At 54.3% G+C, this 20096-nt stretch overlaps 1 protein-coding gene across 3 annotated transcripts; it reads left to right on the top strand.

Annotated features, from left to right (window-relative positions):
* The first annotated feature begins 36 nt into the window (after window positions 1-36).
* TMEM151B (transmembrane protein 151B) lies at window positions 37-19893 on the top strand. Of its 3 annotated transcripts, none has more exons than XR_011679433.1 (3): window positions 37-302; window positions 7373-9361; window positions 14732-19893. XR_011679433.1 is itself a non-coding variant. In XM_071428470.1 (2 exons), exons 1-2 carry the CDS (start codon window positions 210-212, stop codon window positions 8807-8809), a joined length of 1530 nt encoding a protein of 509 aa, XP_071284571.1. In that variant the 5' UTR covers window positions 37-209; the 3' UTR covers window positions 8810-19893. The 3 variants fall into 3 exon arrangements, 1 of the variants encoding a protein (XP_071284571.1); XR_011679432.1 differs by having other exon boundaries at window positions 7373-9838; XM_071428470.1 differs by having other exon boundaries at window positions 7373-19893.
* Window positions 19894-20096: the final 203 nt, after the last annotated feature.

Genomic DNA, 20096 nt, shown 5'->3' with positions numbered 1-20096 from the left:
GCGGCGCTGCGCTGCGGCGGGGCCGGGGCCGGGGCCGGCGGGCGGCCAGCGCTGCCGCCGAGCCGCGGCTGGGGGCGATGCCGCCGCGCCGCCCGCCCGCCGCGCCGCCCCGCCGCCCGCCCGGCCACCGGCGAGGCAGCGCCCGGCGGCGGGCGGGATAATGCGGCTGCCCAGCCCGCAGGCACCGCCAGCGGGGCGCCCCCGCCGCCATGTCCCCCCCGGCCTCGGCGGCCGCCGCCAGCGAGGGAGGCAGCAGCACGCCGGTGCCTCCGGAGGAGGAGGCGGAGGGGGCCAGAGAGGAGGTGAGCAGAGCGGCCGCCCCCGGCCCGGGGCTGCCCCCGACCACCCTTCCTTCCCCGGGCGCTTTGCATGGCGCGGTCATTGACCGCCCCGCCGCGGGCCGGGCCGGGCTTTGCCCGCACAGGTACGGAGCCGCTCGCTGGGAGCCCCTCTCGCCCCGCTCCGGCCCCGGGGATGCGATGCGGGCCGGGGGGCAGTGGGGTTCGGGGGCGAGCATACCCAGCCGTCGGTCCGCGCCGCCAAAGGGCTGCCCCGGGGCGCCTCTTCTCCATCGCTGCCAGTCACCTGGGGATCGCTGCGGAGCCTCCGGGGCTGGAAGGGAGGCAGCAGCCAGCGCCGTCCGGAGCGGGGGCCGGAGCTGGAGTGGCCGGGATGGAGGAGCAAGGAAAAAAATCAGAAACGAGAAGCGCGGGGCACGGTTTGGGCTTACAGCCGCGGGCAGAGCTTGTTATGCTTGGGAGGAGTGGACGTGGAGACTCCCTCCTTGCTGTGCGCTGGCTTCTGGGGGCACCCAGGATGTGGCACAGCTGCCTGGGTCGCTGTGAGGCAGGACGCGGTGGGCAGCAGGATAGAGGGCTTGGGGACATGGCAAAGCCAGGGGCTGTTGCTGGCTGGCGGCTGCTCCCAGCTAGAGAAGTGGAAGGTGCAGACTGGGGCAGGCCAGGTACCAGCACAGCCTTGCCTCCAGGTGTGCTGCAGTCTCCCTCAGCAGATGACTTTTCTGGAGTCCAGGCAGCAGACGCCAGAAAGGGTCAAGAGCAGGGTGCCCTGTGCCTTGGGAGCACCGCCGGGAGGCAGGAGTGCCAGCCCTTTTGTCTGCCTCCTCAGATCCTGCTTGCAGCTTGGGCTTCCCAAGAAGAGAGAAGGCAACTGCTCTGACTGGTGGGACTCACTTTATGCCATGGGGGTGCTGACCCATGGAGGGCAACTAGGCAGTGTAGGAAGGGCAGTGTTCTCCTGCAGGTGGTGGGCTGCCCCGTCTGGTGAGACCACAGCTCAAAGGGCAGCTTGTGGGGGTACTCAGAAGCTGGTGCATCACTTCCCCTTCTGCTGATGAGGAGCTGCAGTTTGTGAGTGCTGCATAATCCTGGTATTCTCTGCCTCCTTGGCTCGGGCAGAACATGTGTGCCCATGCACAGTTATTCTATATATACAGATTTATATTTAGATAGAAATAATTGCAGGAGAGGAATGCTGAAGTTCAAGGACTGGGAAGCTGTACAAATACTGTATACTCTGTGTCTGTTCCTCTCTTTCTGCCTGCATTCAACAACTCCTGATGATCTGAGCCCAGCTCTTCAAACAGATCCTGATGAGGGTAGCCAAACTGTGAGGTGCTTTTTTCTCGTGAGGATGTGCTTGTGCCCTACTGTGATGTGGTCTCTTACTGCCAGTGCTCTGGCAGTGCTGATTCTACTTTCTAGATGGCACAGACTTTTCAGAGGTGCCAGAGCAAGAGCCAGTTTGGGTGAAAGAAGTGTAGCAGGGGCAGTGCCCGGACGAGTTTCCCTCACCTACAGTGCCCCCTGGCTCGCAGGGATTATAAGGTTGTCTGGGCACCACAGTTACTCTGTGGTGGCTGCCAGCAAGGGTGTCAGTATAACACTCCATGGGAGCAGGCAGAAGGGCTGTAGTCCATGACCTGCCCTGTTTAGGCTAAGGGCATCCTTCTTGCGGCCAGAAGCTATCACAGACTTGCATGAAGCAGCTGATGGAGGAGAGGGAAGCTGCAGCCTCTCGTGATGGTGCCATGCTTGCTGGTGTCTCATCTGATGCAATGAGGAGAGACTTTAGTGGCAATCTTGGATTCATGGGCTGACCTAGTGCAATCCTCTTGTCTTCAGAACTATCAGGAGGGGAGAATGTTCCTCCTCCCCTCTAGTGCCTATGCAGTGCCATACGGGCTGTGCAATGTCCTCGTTTCCATCAGAGCCAGCTGCTGGTGCCAGCATTGCCGAGTGTCCCTGCAGTGTGGCTCAATCCCATGTCAGGGTCCATTGGCCAGGGCAAGTGGGAAGCCAGGGGAGATGTCTGGAAAATGGGAAACTTACCCTGTCCTGTTTGAAGGTGTCTCGTCTTGATATCTCAGTTTGCTGTGTCTAGGAGCCAGGCAGGGCTTTGGGCGCTTCTCATCTTGTCCCAGCAAGGCAAGTAGCAAGAGCTACTAACCAGAGCTGACTGAGCCCTTGTTCCATCTTGGCATCACATGCCTACACCCACACTTAGTGGTGGTGAACTGAATTTCACTCCTCAGTTCATACTTGGAGGGTAGGAGACGCCAAGGAACAAGCTCTTCAGCCTGGGAACAAGCAAAAACATGTCCTTGTCCTGCTGCTCAGGAGGGATCTGATGGAAGGAAGCAGTCCTCCTCCAAGCTGCTGTGTGAAATGGAGACCTTGGTACCACTGCAGGAGCTGACTGCTGGCAGGATTCCCTGGCTTGTCGATGCTCAGCCTTCCTCTGTCCTCTGCAGTTGGCAACCCTGCCAGCCTGGGACTGAGCCACCTCTTGCTTGTAGGCAGGTAGTTCCTGAACCTGGGCTGTAGGCTTGGGGTGTGTGATGTGGGTATTTGCTGGGACCATCCTGGCCAGGAGTTGCCAATGTTTGTCCAGAGCCTTCGAAGACAGTGGTAATTCCTAGAAATGACTGGATCCTCCCTACCTCCCTTTTTCTGGGGATTTGAGGTCAAAGGAATCAGGGCTTATTCATTTCTTGCATGATGTAAGTGAATCCTGGGGAAGAGCCATGGAAACTGATGCTCAGGAGTCCCTCTGGAGTCCCCTGCAGGCTGCTGCCACCACCTGGCACTCGGGAGCTACCTGGGCCTTCGGGCTGCTGCTCTGGGGCTTTTTTTGGGTTGTTTTTTCAGCCCTCTAGAGGGCTGTCTCTAGGATTCCTAACCCTCTGAATCCTAGGCTGTCTCAAAATATGAAGGTTTAGCATTCTGGAGGTGAATCAGAGATTTCACAGAGGTTTCTGCAGGGAGAGGCAGGTGAGAGGCATGGGAGGTAATGACATGGAAATGCTTGTTAAAAAAGGGGACAGTGGATGGGGCCAGGGCCAGGCTGTTATTGGGAGTAGCTTGAAGGACTTGATGGGTTTTAGTATTCAAAGTTGCAGGGTCAAGGTTGCAGGGGTGATTAAGGGATTTTGACCCATGTGCTGGGCAGGTTCGTCTCCTTGAGGCTGTTTTTTCAAAAGAGGATCCCCCAGACCTCAAAGGAGTTTAGTGCAAGCAGTGTTGGGGGTCTCCTCTTCTACTGCCTCTGCCCTGTGCATTGTGGGTGTCTCCTTTTGCTTCATGGCTGGTTGTGAGTCATCCCCTCCATCCCTCCATCCCTCCATCCCTCCATCCCTCCCCACGCATCCTGAGCAGCAGCTGCAGGTGTGGGCCTCCATCTCTGTCCACTTCAGGGGCAGTGTCAGAGGCCAGTGCCAGGCAGGAGGGAGGGGAGGCCCAAGGAGCAGCCCCCCCTTGCCTTTCCCGAGCTGTGTCTCAGGTAGTGCCCGCTGTGGCTTGCCCCATGCGTTCCTTGAGGTGAACTGAAGCACAGGGAAGGGAGCTGGTTGGGATCCCACAAGAGGTCTGGCTAAGCTATGGCCAGCCTTGCCCCCTAGCACTGCAGGGATGTTCCAGTGCACCTGCAGTAGCAGATTTGCTCACCACTCTCCAGTGCTGGAGCCTGAGCAGTGAGGGAGGCTCCCGGTGATGGAGGGAAACCCTGTTTGCAGTGAAGTAGGGCAAGTCTTTTGCCTCATTCCATCAGACTGCAGCGGGCAGATGATGATGGCATTTATATCAGTGCCTGCTCTCCTCCTAGTGACACTGTTGAGACAGATTTCTCTTTCCCCAGCTTTTTCATCTGCTTGTTTGCTATGCTGGACTTATCCAAGGCTGGTTAAGAGCTCAAGGAGACAATCTTATTCAGCTGCTTCTGCGGAGGAATCTGTGGAGCTGATTGTTTGCTCCTGTGAGCCCTTTGCAGCCTGGGAGAGGAGCAGGGATGCTGCAGTTCCTACTGGGATTAGACTCTGCATCTGGCTCCTCCTCTGTCTCTGCTGTGGCTGTATCCCGTCACTGGCACTTGCTCAGCTTTCGGAGCCCCCACCAGAGGAGCTGAGGTGTGTGTGTTTTGCCTCAAAAGCCTAGGACAAGGCTGGGTTGTAAACAGTTTACAGCAGGGGTTAGCGTGACCCTGTAAAAGCGCTGCAGTATCTAAATACTGCGTAGTCCTAGGAGGAGACTAATGCATGGACTAGAGCCCTGCTAACACAGTTCCTGGAACCAAGCCTGGGCTGCATCGTGCTCCCTGCCCTGGGTGGGTAACCGCAGTGGGGCTTGCCTACATCTCTGCAGGGTGGCAGCCAGCATCTCCCTTCTCCTGCGACACAGGCAGTGCAGAATGTCAGGGGCTGGGGACTGACTGTGAGGTGGAATTTGCTTTTCTGAGACAGACGTGTCCAAAGATCTGTCATTCTGGTGCCCCTTCCCCAGCTGGCAAATGAATGAGCTGGATGCTTTGCTTTATTCCTTGTGCTCTGTTTGCATATCTACCTCCTAAACAAGGTGCTGTTTCTCAGCATTCACACCCCACAGACGCCCCAGGTTTGGCATGTACCACTCCAAGGGCCCTGTTCAGACCCTCCCCATGCTCCTCCTTTGGCTGAGCTGCTCCTTTAGATCCTCACAGTCAGAGCTGCCGCTGCCAGGGAAAGCCTGCAACGCAGAAGGCAGCAGTGAGAGAGGAAGCCTTTAGCTGCCTGGGCAGTGGTACTGTACTCCAGCATGGGAGAGCTGTGCTGCAACCAAGCAAAGAAAGAGGGGTCTGAGCAGCCTCTGCTAACTGCAGCCTTGACCTCAGGAGGGAGAGCACAGCTCAGGTGGCTCTGCCTCCTGAAAGGCTCCCCACTTCTTCTCCTCACTCCCTTTTCTCTTACCTGGGGTTGCCTCCTTGCCCCATGACTGTGAGGCTGCTGCAGTGGTCAGTTGCACCGGGAAGACTGGGCTGCACATGTATCTGTGCCAGCACTGCCAGCAGGGCCACCCTGCACCTCTCTGAGCTGCCTGCAGGCCAGCACCACCCCACCTGCCAGCCCTGGGCTCTGTCTGTTTGTCTCTCTGTCCCCAGGTCCTGCTCTCAGCTAGTGGCTTCAAAGAGAGGAGCTCAGCATTTCTGATGGCTGGGAGTGCCAGTGGAATATGCCACCATTCCCCTTGCCAGCAGTGGTGTCTCTGGGTGTGCTGCCTGCTCTGCTCATCATGGGCTGGCTGTTGGGGTGGGCAGGCAGGGGAGCTCTGTGCTTCTAGGAGGGAAACCTCTGCTGGAGATTTGGGCAGGATCCATGAGTGCAGCGACAGACGTCCCAATGGCAGGCTTTGACAAGGGTGGGGAGGAAAGATTGGCCTGTGGGACTCTAGAGCACCAAGCCAGGAATGAGGGGCTCTTCAGAAGAGCAAGATGCATTTCTTAAATGAAAGAAGAGGCCCAGGTCTGTTCCTAGACCTGCCAGTGCCCTTGTGATTTCTGGTTCTTGCTTTAATTTTCGTTTTCATACCAGAGTGAAAGTGTCCCTCCTGCTTCATAGCAGTGTGAGCCCATTCAGTTGTTTGGGATTCCTGGACGAGAGACCTCTCCAGCCCAGCATGCTGAGGAGTGGAGAATAATGGAGCCAGGCTTGAACTGCAGTGCTGTGAGCAGTGTCATTACAGCTGGTGTTGGCCCCTGCCACAGCAGAGGTGGGCTCAGGAGCTGCTGCTGCCTGCAGGTGCAGAGGGACAGCAAAGCTTGAAGCCTCTGAGTGAATTTGGTGGCATCTGCACAAGGCTGGGGTTCTTGACCCCCTCTCTCAGGTTGCACCTTTGGAGATTGCTGGATGAAATCTTCTGTATAAGAAAGCAAATAGTTACTTTGTCTGTTCTTTCTTTGGGTAGGATGATGTCAGATCTCACAGACAATGGATCAATATTTGGGACTTCAGAGTATTGCAGAGTGACAGAGGTTTCCTTAACCAAGTTTTTTTCATGGGTTTGTGTGAAACCCTGCACTGTACTGTGGTAAAGGCACCAGTGCAATCTCTTTAAAAAGTCATGTTGCTGAAGTTCTGCCTTTTCCTCACCATGAAAGACCTAAGAGCAATTTTTTCAGAAGTGTGGACTCACATCTGAATCCCAGTGCAAGCAGGCACATTTGCCAGCAGCTGTGAGTGGCCTCTTGCACTCCTTGCTGCTGCAGATTAGTAGGATGCTCCTTCCTTCCAGCCTGAACACTTTTTAGGATATTACTCCATATTTGCTTTCTCTCCTACCAGAGGTGGCTCCATTTCAATAGTGGAAAAGTACTTTCTCATTGGTATGGTTTATAAAGCACTTGAGAAGCACTTCAGAGCTCCTTAGGCTGCCAAGTGTTGTAGTGGGAATTGTCATTAGCAAACACAGACCTTCCCAGCTGCAGAAGGTCTGTTTCTCCATCTGACAGGCACACCGGGCAGCTTGTGCCGCCCTGGTGGAGGAATTGCAATGTTGCTGTTGGTCATTACTGGGAAGCAGGGAAGAGACTCCTGTGCAGTGGGATGAGCTGTGGTGAGGGGCTCAGGTGGGATGACATCAGTTAGAGCTGCCTGTGCTGGTGGGGTGGGTGCAAGAGCTGAGGAATGTGGAGGAGATCACCCAGACTCTTACCTGGTGCTCCAATAGCTCTCCTTGGGAAATGGCAATGGTAGGGTTTTACTCCCTGCTGGAGAAGGGAGATGCTCAGGGTGTGGCTGACAGAGTTATCCTTTGCCTCTCTCCCCCCATGTCCAGCTGGGCTCTGTCTGTCTCTCAGGGAGGGGCAGAGCACCAGAAATGGAGGTGATAGTTGCCTGCACTGCATGACTGTCATTCTGTGAGAGATCCCAGCCTCTGCCCTGCCTGCTGAGGCCAGGAGCCCCATGGCATCTGCTGTTTGGTCTCTGTTCACAGAGCTATAGGTGCTACCACAGCACCCTGCTGCCTGCTCCCCTTCCCCTGCCGCTGCAGCCTACTGATTCCTCTCTTGTTTTCTCTCTCTTCTTCCTGGTGCCCCGGAGCAGCAGCGGCCAGTGAAGCAGTCTCTCAGCAAGTCCCTGTGCCGAGAGTCCCACTGGAAATGCCTGCTGCTGTCCCTCCTCATGTATGGCTGCATGGGAGCCATGACTTGGTGCCACGTCACCAAGGTGACCCGGCTGACCTTCGACAGCGCTTACAAGGGCAAGTCCATGATGTACCATGACAGCCCCTGCTCCAACGGCTACGTCTACATCCCCTTGGCTTTCCTGGTGATGCTCTACGTGGTGTACCTGGTGGAGTGCTGGCACTGCTACACGCGCAACGAGCTGCAGTACAAGGTGGACGTGGAGAGCGTGCACGAGCGCGTGCAGCGGATGCAGCAGGCGACGCCCTGCATCTGGTGGAAGGCCATCAGCTACCACTACGTCCGCAGGACCCGGCAGGTCACCCGCTACCGCAACGGGGACGCCTACACCACCACCCAGGTGTACCACGAGCGGGTCAACACCCACGTGGCAGAGGCCGAGTTTGATTACTCCAACTGCGGGGTCAAGGACATCTCCAAGGATCTCATCGACCTGGAGAGCTACCCAGCCACACGGCTCCGCTTCACCAAGTGTTTCAGCTTTGCCAACGTGGAGTCCGAGAACTCCTATCTGACCCAGCGGGCCCGCTTCTTCACGGAGAACGAGGGCCTAGACGATTACATGGAGGCCAGGGAGGGGATGCACCTCAAAAATGTGGACTTCAAGGAATACATGGTGGCCTTCTCTGACCCAGACAACCTGCCTTGGTACGTATCTCACTATGTCTTCTGGGTGGCAGCTCTGCTGACCTTATCCTGGCCCCTGCGGGTGCTAAATGAGTACCGCACCTCCTACGTCCATTACCACGTGGAAAAACTCTTTGGGTTCGATTACGTGGCGGTGACGCCGGCCGAGGAGCGCTCCTTCTGCCGGAGGATGCCCCGTGTCAACACGGTGGACAGCACGGAGCTGGAGTGGCACATACGCTCCAACCAGCAGCTGGTGCCCAGCTACTCGGAAGCGGTGCTGATGGACTTGGTGGGGCTCTCCGGCTGCACCAGCTACTCTGCCTGCCGCTACGGGGGCTACCGGCAGAACTGCGAGCGCTGCCACAGGACTATAAGCAGCTCCTCCATCTTCTCCCGCAGCGCTCTGAGCATCTGCAACGGCAGCCCCAGGATTCCCTTCAGCAGCAGCCGCTTCTCCCTGGGCCGCCTGTATGGCTCACGCCGCAGCTGCCTCTGGCAGAGCCGGAGTGGCAGCCTGAATGAGCAGAGCTGCCCCACTGAGCAGACGCGCCTCTCCAGCCAGGTGACTGTGGAGGAGGAAGACCCCCCTCCTTATCAGGATGCCCTCTACTTCCCTGTCCTCATTGTACACCGCAATGAAGGCTGCCTGAACCACGACCACCGTCACCTCCACCGCAATGGGTCCTGCGTGGAGACCTCACTGTGAAAGCAGAAGGCGGTGAGATCTCATTGTCCATTGCCCAGCCCAAGCCGGCGCAGGATTTGGGGAGAGGAGCACGAGGGGGATAGCCCAAGAGGACATCAGGATGGAGTGGACATGGCATCCTGCTCTGGCAGCCAGCGAAAGCTTCCCCCGCTGTGGCTCTGACCTCCTCCCCAAGGGGTGGATGCTGATGCTCCCCCTGACATGGCACAGAACTCTCGACCGATCACCACATGCAAAAAAAAAAAACAACAAAAACAACCAAACCAACAGCAAGACCATAATTCATGGTATCAAGACCCAAAGGGGGGAATAAAACAACAGGCCTGATGCAGGGAGGGGGTGGCTTTGGCTCCCAGCCCTGGCTCCAGGCTGGCTCGTGCTCCAAGGAACCAGCAGCCACCAAAAAGCACCCTGCTGCACCCCTGCCCACCCTGCTTCCCACACTGGAGCGAGACCCCTGACAGGGTGGAGGAGAGCAGGCCCCTTGGAGCAGGGTGTCGCTGCCTGTGACAGAAGGTCATGGGTGCCCAGGCACGTGGAGCTCAATGGCAGGTTAGAGCAAAGGCTCAAAGCCACGAATCCGCCTCTTCCCCTTCCCCCGACCATTCCCGACCCTCCCCACTTTTTTTTTTTTAGACCATGCTCCGACTGTTACTTTTTTCTCACTGCTGGGAATGGCATTTTTGCTTCCAGAGGATCCCATGCTCAGCTCCTTAGGAAGTTTTGGTGTGCCAGCTGTGAGTCAGCATCCCCTTGATAAAGGGTTTTCTGTTTGGGCATGCAGCACCGGGGAAGGGATGAATGTGCAAATCCAGATGGAGCAGAGATCTGCAGCACTACTGATGTGTTTGCTGGAGGAGGGCTCAGCTGGAAAGAGAAAACAGGAGGCCCCTGGTGAGCTGGGGATGGGGAAGAGGATGGCACTGGCAGAGACATTGTGGTATCAGGTGGCACATCAAGTGGCTGGGGACCCTTCCTGGCTTTGAAGTGAGTCCTAATTGGTTCAGCCAAGCATCAAGGAAGTCTCTGGTAGGTTCAGCTGCAGTTCACCTATTGATAATGGAGCAGCAGGTTGGTGCAAGTCTGCACAAGTAAATTTTGCATGAGATCCAGCTGGGCTCTGGCTGTGGACTCTGAGCTGCAGGCTCCTGGAAGCCTCATTTTGGCAGAGAGCTCTGAGGGGATAGGAGGAACAAATGCAAAAGTATGCTGGAGCATTGGGAACTTTGGCTGGGGAAAGGAGGATCAAAAGGATTCTGTTTCTGTGGGACCCCACTATTGGTGCAGGAGGCACTGCCAAGAGGGATGCTCTGCAGAACAGAGGCTGGGGATATGTTAGAGGAAAACCTGATTGAAACGAAACGTTTTGCACAACAGAGGTTTTTGCAGGCAGGTGTCAGGCTGTCAGAAGTGAGGTGACTCTTCTGTGTAGCTCATTAGCTACTGGGTTCTTCTGCCTTGCTCTTGTCAGGGCAGGTTGCTCTGAGCTTTGTGCTGCCCCTTCTACCCTGCTGGAAAGGATCTCAGTGACACTGGGCAAAGAGCCTTTGTCACTGAAGTTGGAACAGTGTTTGTAGCATGCACACACCCAGCTTTTCCTCCTCCAGCAACACATCCCCAGATCTCTTGCGTCCTTGTTCTCAGAAAAGCTGTCTCCTTTTCAGTCAGCTCTTTGGGGAGTGTATGCCAAATCAGCCAGCGATTTCTCCAGACAGCCCTACTCCTCAGCTTCACCCTGCTTCCTGCATCAGCTGTGGCAAACAAAAGCTAAGAGCAGCACATCTGGGGTGACAAGGTCAAGTCCAGTGGCACCTGGGCATTTGTGCTTGGTGTCTGCCTCCCCATCTGTCACAGAACAGTGAGGGACTGTATTTAGTCCAGCCATCTTCCTCCTGCCAGATGTTAATGAGGAGTCTGTCTCTCTCATTGTGCTGCTGTACTGCTTTGCCTCCCAGGTCTTGAGGAGGCTGCAAATGCACCCATGTACCACACTGGTCCTATTTTTAAAGTCATCTCCTGCTGGCAAGCCTGGAGCGGTCAGCACGTGTGGGCATTGTAGGGCTCCACTTTTCATTTCCTCCAGAGCAGTCTGTTCTGCTCTGTATGCCCTGCATATCCTGGCTAGTGTCTCTTGTCCTTCAAGTCAGCTTGTCCTCCTGGATCTGGGGTGCTAAACCACAAAAAACAGTGGTTTGAACAGGAAGTCTCTTAAAATCTCACTCTGTTTATGATTCTGTCTTAGTCCTTACTTCTGCCCTTACTTTCACCACCAGAGCTAGATGTTGGCTTAAAGAAGAGGGTCCCTTGGAGGACAGAGAAGATTAAGGTCTCTGGTGTAGGCACATCCCTCTCTGCATTTTGTTCTCATTACTTTTGGCATAGATTCAGGCTGGGCGAAAGCAGCCCTGGGATTTCCTTGCTTAGTAATGACATTTGGCTTGCTGTGCACTCGTGCTTCTCTCTCCAAGGGCCTAATGTAAGCCAAGGCCAATGTGGAGTGTTCTCCTGACTCCAGGGAGATAATGGTGTGTGCTTGTATGTCCCAGTGAATTGAGGCAGTGGAGCTGCAATGGGTCATTAGTGAGGAATGAGGTCCCTGCTTGTCCTTCCTGACATGTTCTCTTTGAAATCTGCACTGTTGCTTAAATTAGGCTGTAATGGCTCATCTTTCTATCTCCAGCCTCCAAGGTGCCTTGGACAGATGGATTTATCTCAGTTTTGGCAGGCCTTTTATCTCCCTGGGGCAAAGACAGTCTTCACAACAGGGACAGATTAGCAGGGTCTCTATGCCCCTCAGCTTTTAGCACCTGCAGCAGAGTTTCAGGCACCTGTCCTTGGCTCTTTCTGGGGCTTTCCATGAGAATGCCTGGCCTTGTTCCTCTGGCCCCATTTTCACCTGTGAAATCTTATTCTGGAGGTGGTCTGTCCAGGTGGATCTTTGAGGCACGGCTGCTGTTCTGACCCACAGGATCCATACAGTCTTCCTGTTGCTGAACACCTTCCCCATGTACCTGGTGCCAGCTGCAGCCAGGTCCCAGCTGTAGTCCCAGTGCTTCTGTCTGTGGCTGGTCCAGACCCACAGTACCCTGAGAAGTGGGACCTCTCTAGTCAGTGTTCCCCACTGCATGCCAGGATTTCTCAGAGATCCCATCCCTCATATTCTTGGTGCTACCCAAGTGCACCTGGTAGAACTGCCCCCCTGGTCCATCCCATTCCATTTTCTCAAGGTTGGAGACATGACTCAGGCTCAGGAAAGGGAGATGGTGCACTTGGACATGGTAGGGGAGCAGGACTGGGCAGCAGGACTGGGCAGCAGGACTGGGCAGCAGGGACAGGAGCTGCCTGGTGGCTTGACAGAGAAGTGGTGGAGCTGAAGAGGAGAAACTGAAACTAGGGCTCATCCTGGCATGTCTGGTCAGGCAGGAAAGTTCAGAGCAGAAAACTGGGCTCTCCCTCCTGTCTCCTGGCATGGGACACTACTCCTGGCATGGGACACTACCAGCAAAGAGGGTTTTCTCCTAAGTGTTGGTGAGAGAACGCAGTGCCCTGGGCCAAGGCCAGCTGCTGTAATTCTCCTTATGGCTCAGGCTATGAGCATAGGTACGCAGAGACAGATATATGCTTGTCCCTGTTTGGGCACACAGCCTCTCCATGGTGGAGTGGTCCCATCTCCTGGCACATAGACACCACCCACCACAGCTCTGGGCTGTGCAGCAGTCAGGCTGTGCTCTTCCTGAGACGTGTGTCTGCTCTCTGCCGTCTCCACGTTGGTGATGACAGTTCCTTTGGCAGCTCATTCGAGGGCTCCTCTCAGGATAGCCTTCTCCCTTACATCTAACCTGAGTTCTCCCTGCTGTAGCTTAATCCCATTACTTCTCCTTCATTGACTGGTGAGTCTGATTGGCTCTGTTCCTTTTTCTCATGGCCTTCTTGACGCAAGCAGGCCTCTTATCTGTAGCCTTTCACCAAGCCCAGAGTCTTGATCTCACTTGCCAGACCCTGGCTTGAGTGGTGGTGCAGAAGTTTTCACTGTGTAGTGAGTATGTCAGTCCTGCTCTGAGCCTGGCCCGGGCAGGAGGGCCAAAGGTGCAAGCAATGCCTTGGTCTGTCAGGGTGGCTGTGTCCTCATTCCTGGTGCAGAAGATCTCTTTGAAGTGAGCAGAGCTCACAGAGCTGCTGGCTGCTTACACAAGGAAAGCAGGACAGCACACATCACCCTCTGGGAAGGTCAGAGCTGGGTGCTTGTCAGTATGATGGGGGCAATAATTAGGAGGATCTCGGCAGTCAGATGGCTTTGGTTTTTTCCATACATCATTTGAACATTGCAGTTTTCCATGGGCTGAGAGTCAGGCTCAGCATTGCACTTAGCAGCAGACCTTCCTCATATACCAAAAGGAGGGAGGCAGGAATGCTACCAGCTCCTCTTTGTGGCCCTTCATGGTGCTAATGCAACCCAGAAGAGGGATAGTCCTTACTTCTGCAAGGCTGGAGAATTGGTTTGGGCTATTTGGTATTTCCCACTCTTCAATATACTTGTCAGGTACTTCAGAGCTCTCCAGCTTTTCTAAACTAGAGAAAAAAAGAGAGAGAGAGAAGAAGTGTGTGAGAAGCTCTGGATTACCTGATCATCAAGACTTATCACCACCCATTTATTTATCTTTCAACACAGTGGAAGCTTCCCAAATAGTGCCTAGCACCTTGCTTGTGCAGAACCAGTTGATGACACCAACTAGCCAAGTGGTACTTCTTTGAGCCCTCTGTGTGTCATGTCTCACTCCACACCAAGGAGGGAGGTGTCAGAGAGGGCTGTCAGGGTGAGCAGCTGTAGGGGCATTCATTAGGATGGGGAGAGGGAATCTCAGCCTATGGCCAAGGCCAGGCCTTCCAGGCAAATACAGTATTAAGGCTGGGGAAACTGCTGTTAATCTATTGTCAAACAAATGCACCCCCCTTCCTTTCTGCTCCCCCTCAAATGCACATTAAAAATCCAGCTGGTCCCTGCCCTCTTTGCTGTCTCTTCACTCAAAAGGCTGCAGAGTTGTTTAATGACTGATGGATGCCCATGGGGTGAGAACTGCAGAAAAAGATTTATGAAGTGGAAGTTTAAGAAAGATAGGTAGCATCAATGCCAGTAAAACAGCACCTGCTGATTAGGGGGTGGGACAAATAATGCCTTTTAAGCTCTCCTTCCAGCCTTTCCAACCGTGGCTTCAGTACTGCTGTCTAATGTCACCAGGGTGCTGCCTTTAGCAGGGGACAGACTGTGCTGCAGTGTGCTCCTGCTCTGCTGCAGTCGCTGTAGGGGCTGGGGCTGCAGTGCCACACCACCAACCAAGATGTTGTGTTACCAAAGCTCTGTAAGTCTCAAGGTGGGATATGTCCTTCTGATCGTGTTTCATTCACATTCAGTGGTCGGAATAAAGTCTGTAGGAACATGATTTGGATCCAGGTAATGTCAGAAATGAAACATGATTAAGTGATAGCTCTATCTGGTGCTGCTGCTTCCTGTGATGCACTTGGGCCTACACTCTCCACTGAGCCAGGTATGCATGGGGACCAAAGGCTGGTTCATAGCACCTGGGACCCCAGTGGGAACTTGGGGCTGAGCCTGCCTAGGGCTGTTTTCCCTGTGGGCATTCTGGAAAAAGTGGAAAGGGGTCATAGTCACACTTCAGGTAGAAATTAATGGGCTATGTTCGTTCCTAGGGGTAACTTTACTGAAGCCAGTGGTACTATACTAATGTGAGGTTGGCTTAGCAGCTCCTCATAGGGGTCTGTCCCCGAGTCCTGAAAAATTGATCTGTCACAGAGATGCTTTGATGCATAGATTTTGTGTTGGGACTTGGCCAACATGAATGAATGTTGAATATCTGTAGTTTCTACAAGCAGTGGATTGAATTGTTCTGCTCTACTGCCTCACAGCTGCTCTGCCAAGGGGAACATTATGGATGTGATCTCGTCAACTCCCTCAAAAGCAAGCTAACAAGCAAATTGACCTCCACAGCACCTCCACAGCACCGGGAGAGGAGCTTTCTCCCACAGGACCACAGCCTTTCTGCCTCTGAGCTCAAAGAGGTCCCAAGGACAGAACTGAACCTGCAAGACCCATGGCCTTGTGGCCTGCCCTTCCTCCTTCCCTCCTTACCTCATGTCTGTCTTGGGGGAGGGACAGTTTCCCTGTGGAGCTCAACAGGCTCCTCTTCCTGCGGCTCGTGAACAGGCTCTACTAACAGGTATATCATCCACCTATGCAACTCTTCCAGAAGCTGCCAGATTTTCAGGAGCCCATTACAGTGTGCAGCATGGCCATCCAGCACTGAGAATAAGCACAGTGGCTGCTGGAAAGCTAAGTGGGTTTTATTCCTCCCCCATTCCCCAGGAAGACTCTTTTTGTTGGGCCATTTTGTTTGTTCGTTCGTTTGTTTGGTTTTTGTAAACTTCATTTGGGGGAAATGAAGCTCTTGAGAAATTGGTGCCCATCCTGAACCCTCCCCAGTCCTTTGAACTCTGTGAATGGATGGATCACCTACTGTGATTATAATTAGTGGATTTTGTAGAACAAAATAACTTCACACACAGACACATGAGGTTCTTTCACTCTCCATCAGCACAAGCTGCTTCTGCAATCTTAGCTACTCACATTAGTGAAAGAAGAAGCCTAGCTAGAATGTGGTGAGATGACGTAGTGCTTTGTACCAGTCCCATGGTCCCAACGTCCATTAGCAGCGCCGTCAGCTGCCGTGACATGAATTCAGACTTTGGATGGCAGCCCATGAGCCAGTCAGGGTGAAAATTTGGAAAATCCCAAGCCTGAGTCTATGCACATTTCCAGAAGCAGATGCAGAGGGAGGATCAGCTGAACTCAGGCATCACCTCCTGCTCAGCCCTGGCAGAAGCTGGTGCGCTCTGTTTGTGCTGCACCTGCCCCCAGGAAGAGCCTGTCCCCAGGGGCTGAGCAGAGGGGAGTGAGAGCAGCAGTGTGTCTGATGGAGCAGCACTGCTCAGATGACTGGGGAAACAGCAGTGACAGCCAGACCCCAAAATAACAGGATTTCAGTTTGGGAATGCCAACGGCTTTTTCAAACTGAAATGCCACAGGAAGGCCTTAACAGCTGTTAGAAGTGTTTCACATTGCTGTTCCTTGCTTAAAAAAAAAAAAAAAAAAAAAAAGATTTTTGGTGATGATGTGGGTTTACACTCTCCACTCCTTCCATCTCTGTTAGTAATGTGCCGTGCTGGTGGAGAAGGAATGCCCAGAGCAGATCAGGATGGTGGCCCTGTGGCTTTGCAGTGGTGTAGGTTGATCAGGAAGGAAAGCCAGAGTTTAAAATCTTTCTCTGCCCCTGGAGGTGTGACCTGGCTATCCACCCAGATGTGGCAGGGTGGGGTTCTGTGTGCTCCTGCACAGCTGGGATGTGTGGCCCTGCAGAGGGTTGATATGTTTGTGGCTTTGGTGTGGTGACACCCATCCACCCTTGCAGCAAGGGCTTTTCAGGGTGACAGAGCATTGCTTGTTCTTTGTGAGAGGAAACTCCTGACCTGATTTCTGTGAGGAGATGGTGTGAAGTGTCACATTTGCTGCAGAGAGTGGCAGGGAGCAGGGATAAAAGCATGGAGCAAGCTGTGTTTGAGAACAAGCTAATCCACTGCTGGCTGTCTGAAACTGGAGAGCTGCCGGATCTGCTCCCTGGACAATGCTTTCCAGCTCTTCTCACTCCCCAAACCTGATGTGCAAACTGTCATTCCTCTGAGCTAGCCAAAGCACTCACTCCCCTGAACTCCTCCGAGGCCGTGCATTCCCATCATTTTGGTCCCTCCCTGCTGGGTGCCATGGAATGCCAGCAGATGCATGATGACCACAGGCATGCTGGTGGCCAGACCTCACCATCCCCTGCCTGTGCACAGCCTTCCAGCAGCGCTCCCTGCCCTGGCATGCCCACTGCTTGCTTGCTGCAGAGCAACCACAGCACATCCTGCCATCACTTCGTGCTTTCCCAGAGAATTTTGCAGCACTTGTCCTAAGTTAGAAAACAGAAGGCCTTGATGTTTTGGTGGTCCTGGTCTCCAGACCAGGGAGGAGAGGAGAGGTAGGTCAGATGTTGTGGCATGAGGGAGTGGGGGACAGCATCATGGTGGAAGCAGCATATCTGCTGGAGAAGTCTGCAAACATGGGCTCTGTGCTCTCTGCTGGGGCTGAGGGCAGCTGACAGAAGGCAGAATAGGATGTGAATGCTCATGAACACATGGGAGGAAGAGAGCTGGTTGAGAACATCTGTAAAAGGCTTTGCAAAGGTGATGGTTTTTACAGGAGACAGAAGGCAAAATGGGGCAGGAGGATGCAGTGCTGGAGCAATGGTGCTGCACTGCAGGGAGGGTGGGGGGGAAATGGAGCAGGGCATCCTGAGAAGCTCGGGGACAGAGTGAGCTTTCAAGGCAATCTGTGCATGCTCTGGCTGAGGAGAAAGGCAGGAGGTATTCCCAAGCTGAGGTGCCCAGGCCATGTCGCACTGCGTTGTTGGAGCAGCAATGCCCCCTCCAAGCCCAGCAGTGACAGCTTGAGCACGTGTCATCAACCACGATGGCCACAAGGTGTAAATGTCACTAATGAATAAATTGCCTTGTGCCTTGGAGAGGCTAATCCATCACAGCCAGAGACAGGGATCTGACAAGCCTGGCTATTTCAGGCATACCCTGTAGGGAGGAGGAACGTTTCGTTTCTGAGCCGTCCCCTCCACCTAGGGAAGCCGATGCAGGGCTTGGCTCTGTGCCACTTCCCATCTTCCCAGCCACACGAGCTCAGGCTTCATCCCTCTCTGCTGCAACTGAAGAAGCACGAAAGGATCTAGATTAGCCAAAATTGCCCTGTCAGCAGGGTGGTACATGGGGCTAGCAGGTGATTGAGGTTGGAGGGAAGCTGCTGGACACAGGACACACCTGCTGTAGGGGTGATGGAATACAGTGGTGGGTCTCCAGTGACTGGAAGAGTTTGTGTTAGTTGTCTGCATGTGTTTCAGGGCAGGAGTGCTTGGCACTATGTTTTAGAAGCGTGCTGTGTCCTCCTCACCCCACTGTGCTGTCCCACAGGCAGTGCACAGGACCCCCATTTTCAGGACCCTCTGTGTGTGAACCCCAGCCACCGGCACCCTGGCTGACTGTGCAGAGGGCCAGCAGGTACCAAATGGGCAGGGACAGCTCAGCCTAGACAAATGCAGCTCCATGGGAGCAAAGGGAGGCTGAACACAGCAACCATTTCTGTGCACAGCCTCTGCTCATCCTTGTGGCAGCCTGCTCCTCCTCCCCAAGTCGGTGCTCAAAATCAACCTGCCATCCTGTTTGTGGCATATGCCAGTGTGACACCTTGCAAATCGATGCCTGGGTCTCTGTGAGCAGAAACCGCCAGGCTTGGGAAGCTGGCCACTGTTTCCTGCTGCCGTGTGTGCTTTGCTCAGAGCAGCGGGAGCCGGGCTCGCCATCTGCTGTGGGAGGGAGCCAGCCGGGTGCCCCGCTCCGGCCTGATGGGACACGTCCCGCACAGCCCGAGGGAGAGCCCCAGGGCCTTTCCCCCTTCTTTACCTTCCGGCCACCCCTGTCTCTCACCTTCTCTCTGGCACAGACCCATGGGTGAGGGGGTGCTCCCAGCCTGACTGCTGAGTGCTGCTGATGCTGTGTTGGGGGTGGTGGCAGTGCCCAAGCTTGTTCCCTCCTCCACAAATGACCCCCCCTCCTCAGAGCCTGCCAGTACTCCTTGGAGATAGATCTCATGGGAGAGCTAAGGTTTGTTCTGGCCCTGCACTCAGCACAGAGTGACCAGCTAGTTTACCCACCCTGTGGTGGCTGGACCCGGAGCTGACAAGTGACCCACCAACAGCAGGAATGTTCACACTCCAACAATCTGCTGTTGCTGTCTGGCCAGAGTGTGTGGCATTTGAAATGGTTTCAATCCTTGCAGACTGGCAGATAGATGACTGTTGGTCTTGGGTGTGGGCAAGTGCTGCAGGCTGCTTGGTTTGGACTTTGCTTTTTGGCCAAGAGATGGATGGGAGAGAGGGCAAAGAGTTCTCCAGGCAACAGCTACCTGTCCAGGCATTCCTGCATGTGGCAGCCCAGGAGTGGGTTTGAAGGGTGCTTAAGTGATGTTAACAGTCTCAAGCTGTTAGCAGGGAAATGAGCAGTGAATATGCTGGAAAGCAAGTCAGAAGTTGTTCTTGTGATGACATGTTTTCCCAAGCCCTTTTCTTTCCGTCCCTTGTCCTCACTCGTTCTGGTGGCCAGTTCCTCCTCATGTGTCTGCTAGCATGTCTGCAGGATCTCATTGCTACCCTCCAAGCATGAGCTTTCATGGCACAACTGGCTGACCAGCTGCAGCCCTGTCCTTGGAGCCACAGGCAGGCTTGCCTAGGACCAGGCCACCCCCATTAAACCCCCACCCTCGCTGCTGGAGCTGTTGCTTCATCAGCCTGATGCTGATCTGGGTCTTTTCTGCTGTTTCTGAACATGAGTTCTCATCTCATTGAGGTGTGTCATCCAGTGAAAATATTTTGTAAATGCAAATAAAAATAAATAAGTATATTCAATACCTCGGTCTCGAGGATGGGAAACAAGTAGTGGGAGTTGCCCAGGTAGGGAGGTTTCACAGCTGCTACTACTGGTTAGGAATTCCTTTGGACGTGGCCCCTGGAGCATCCATCAGTAGTTGGGAAGGGAGCTACACAAACCTGTGAGGGCTTGGGGCTGAGCCCTGTCAGCACCCCTGCTGCCAGGGCAGCCCTGCACTCCATCCTTTCTGATCTATGTGGATGTGACACGGTGCAGGTAAAGGTCCTGTCAGCCAGGGGCCAGTGGCACCTCGGTGTCTGTATCCATCAGGCAGGGCAAGGCAGAAGCGGGTACGTGGTGAATAAATCCTTTTGTGAACACTGGGAAACGGTTTTTACTTTTCAACTCTGTCAATATGATCTAGCTCTGTCTGTCTCTCTATATATGTACAAACAGTATATCACAATGTTGCCTTTTTTGTTGGAAATATCAAAGTACAAAGATTGTAAACCAAATCGGTGTAATAAAAGTTTCAGATGATTCACTGAGGTGGTTGCCAGCAGTGGGTCTGTGGTGTTGGGCAGGGCTCAGAGGCGTGGGAAGCTCCTGCATTGCTCAGAGGGTGGGAGGGGATGGAAGACAACCCGCTTGCTTAATTCCCTGGTATCTCCTGAGCAGGTAGGTCAGTGGACCAACTCCCTCAAGTCTGTGCCTTGTCCCGTCCTCAGGTGACTACAGCCTGTAGAGCAAA

The sequence above is a fragment of the Agelaius tricolor genome, unplaced genomic scaffold, assembly GCF_023055355.1.
Source record: "Agelaius tricolor isolate 1412-34295 unplaced genomic scaffold, bAgeTri1.0.p SCAF_1, whole genome shotgun sequence".
NCBI lineage: Eukaryota > Metazoa > Chordata > Aves > Passeriformes > Icteridae > Agelaius > Agelaius tricolor.
Note: the sequence above shows the minus strand (reverse complement) of the source record. Positions and strands in the feature narration are given on the sequence as shown.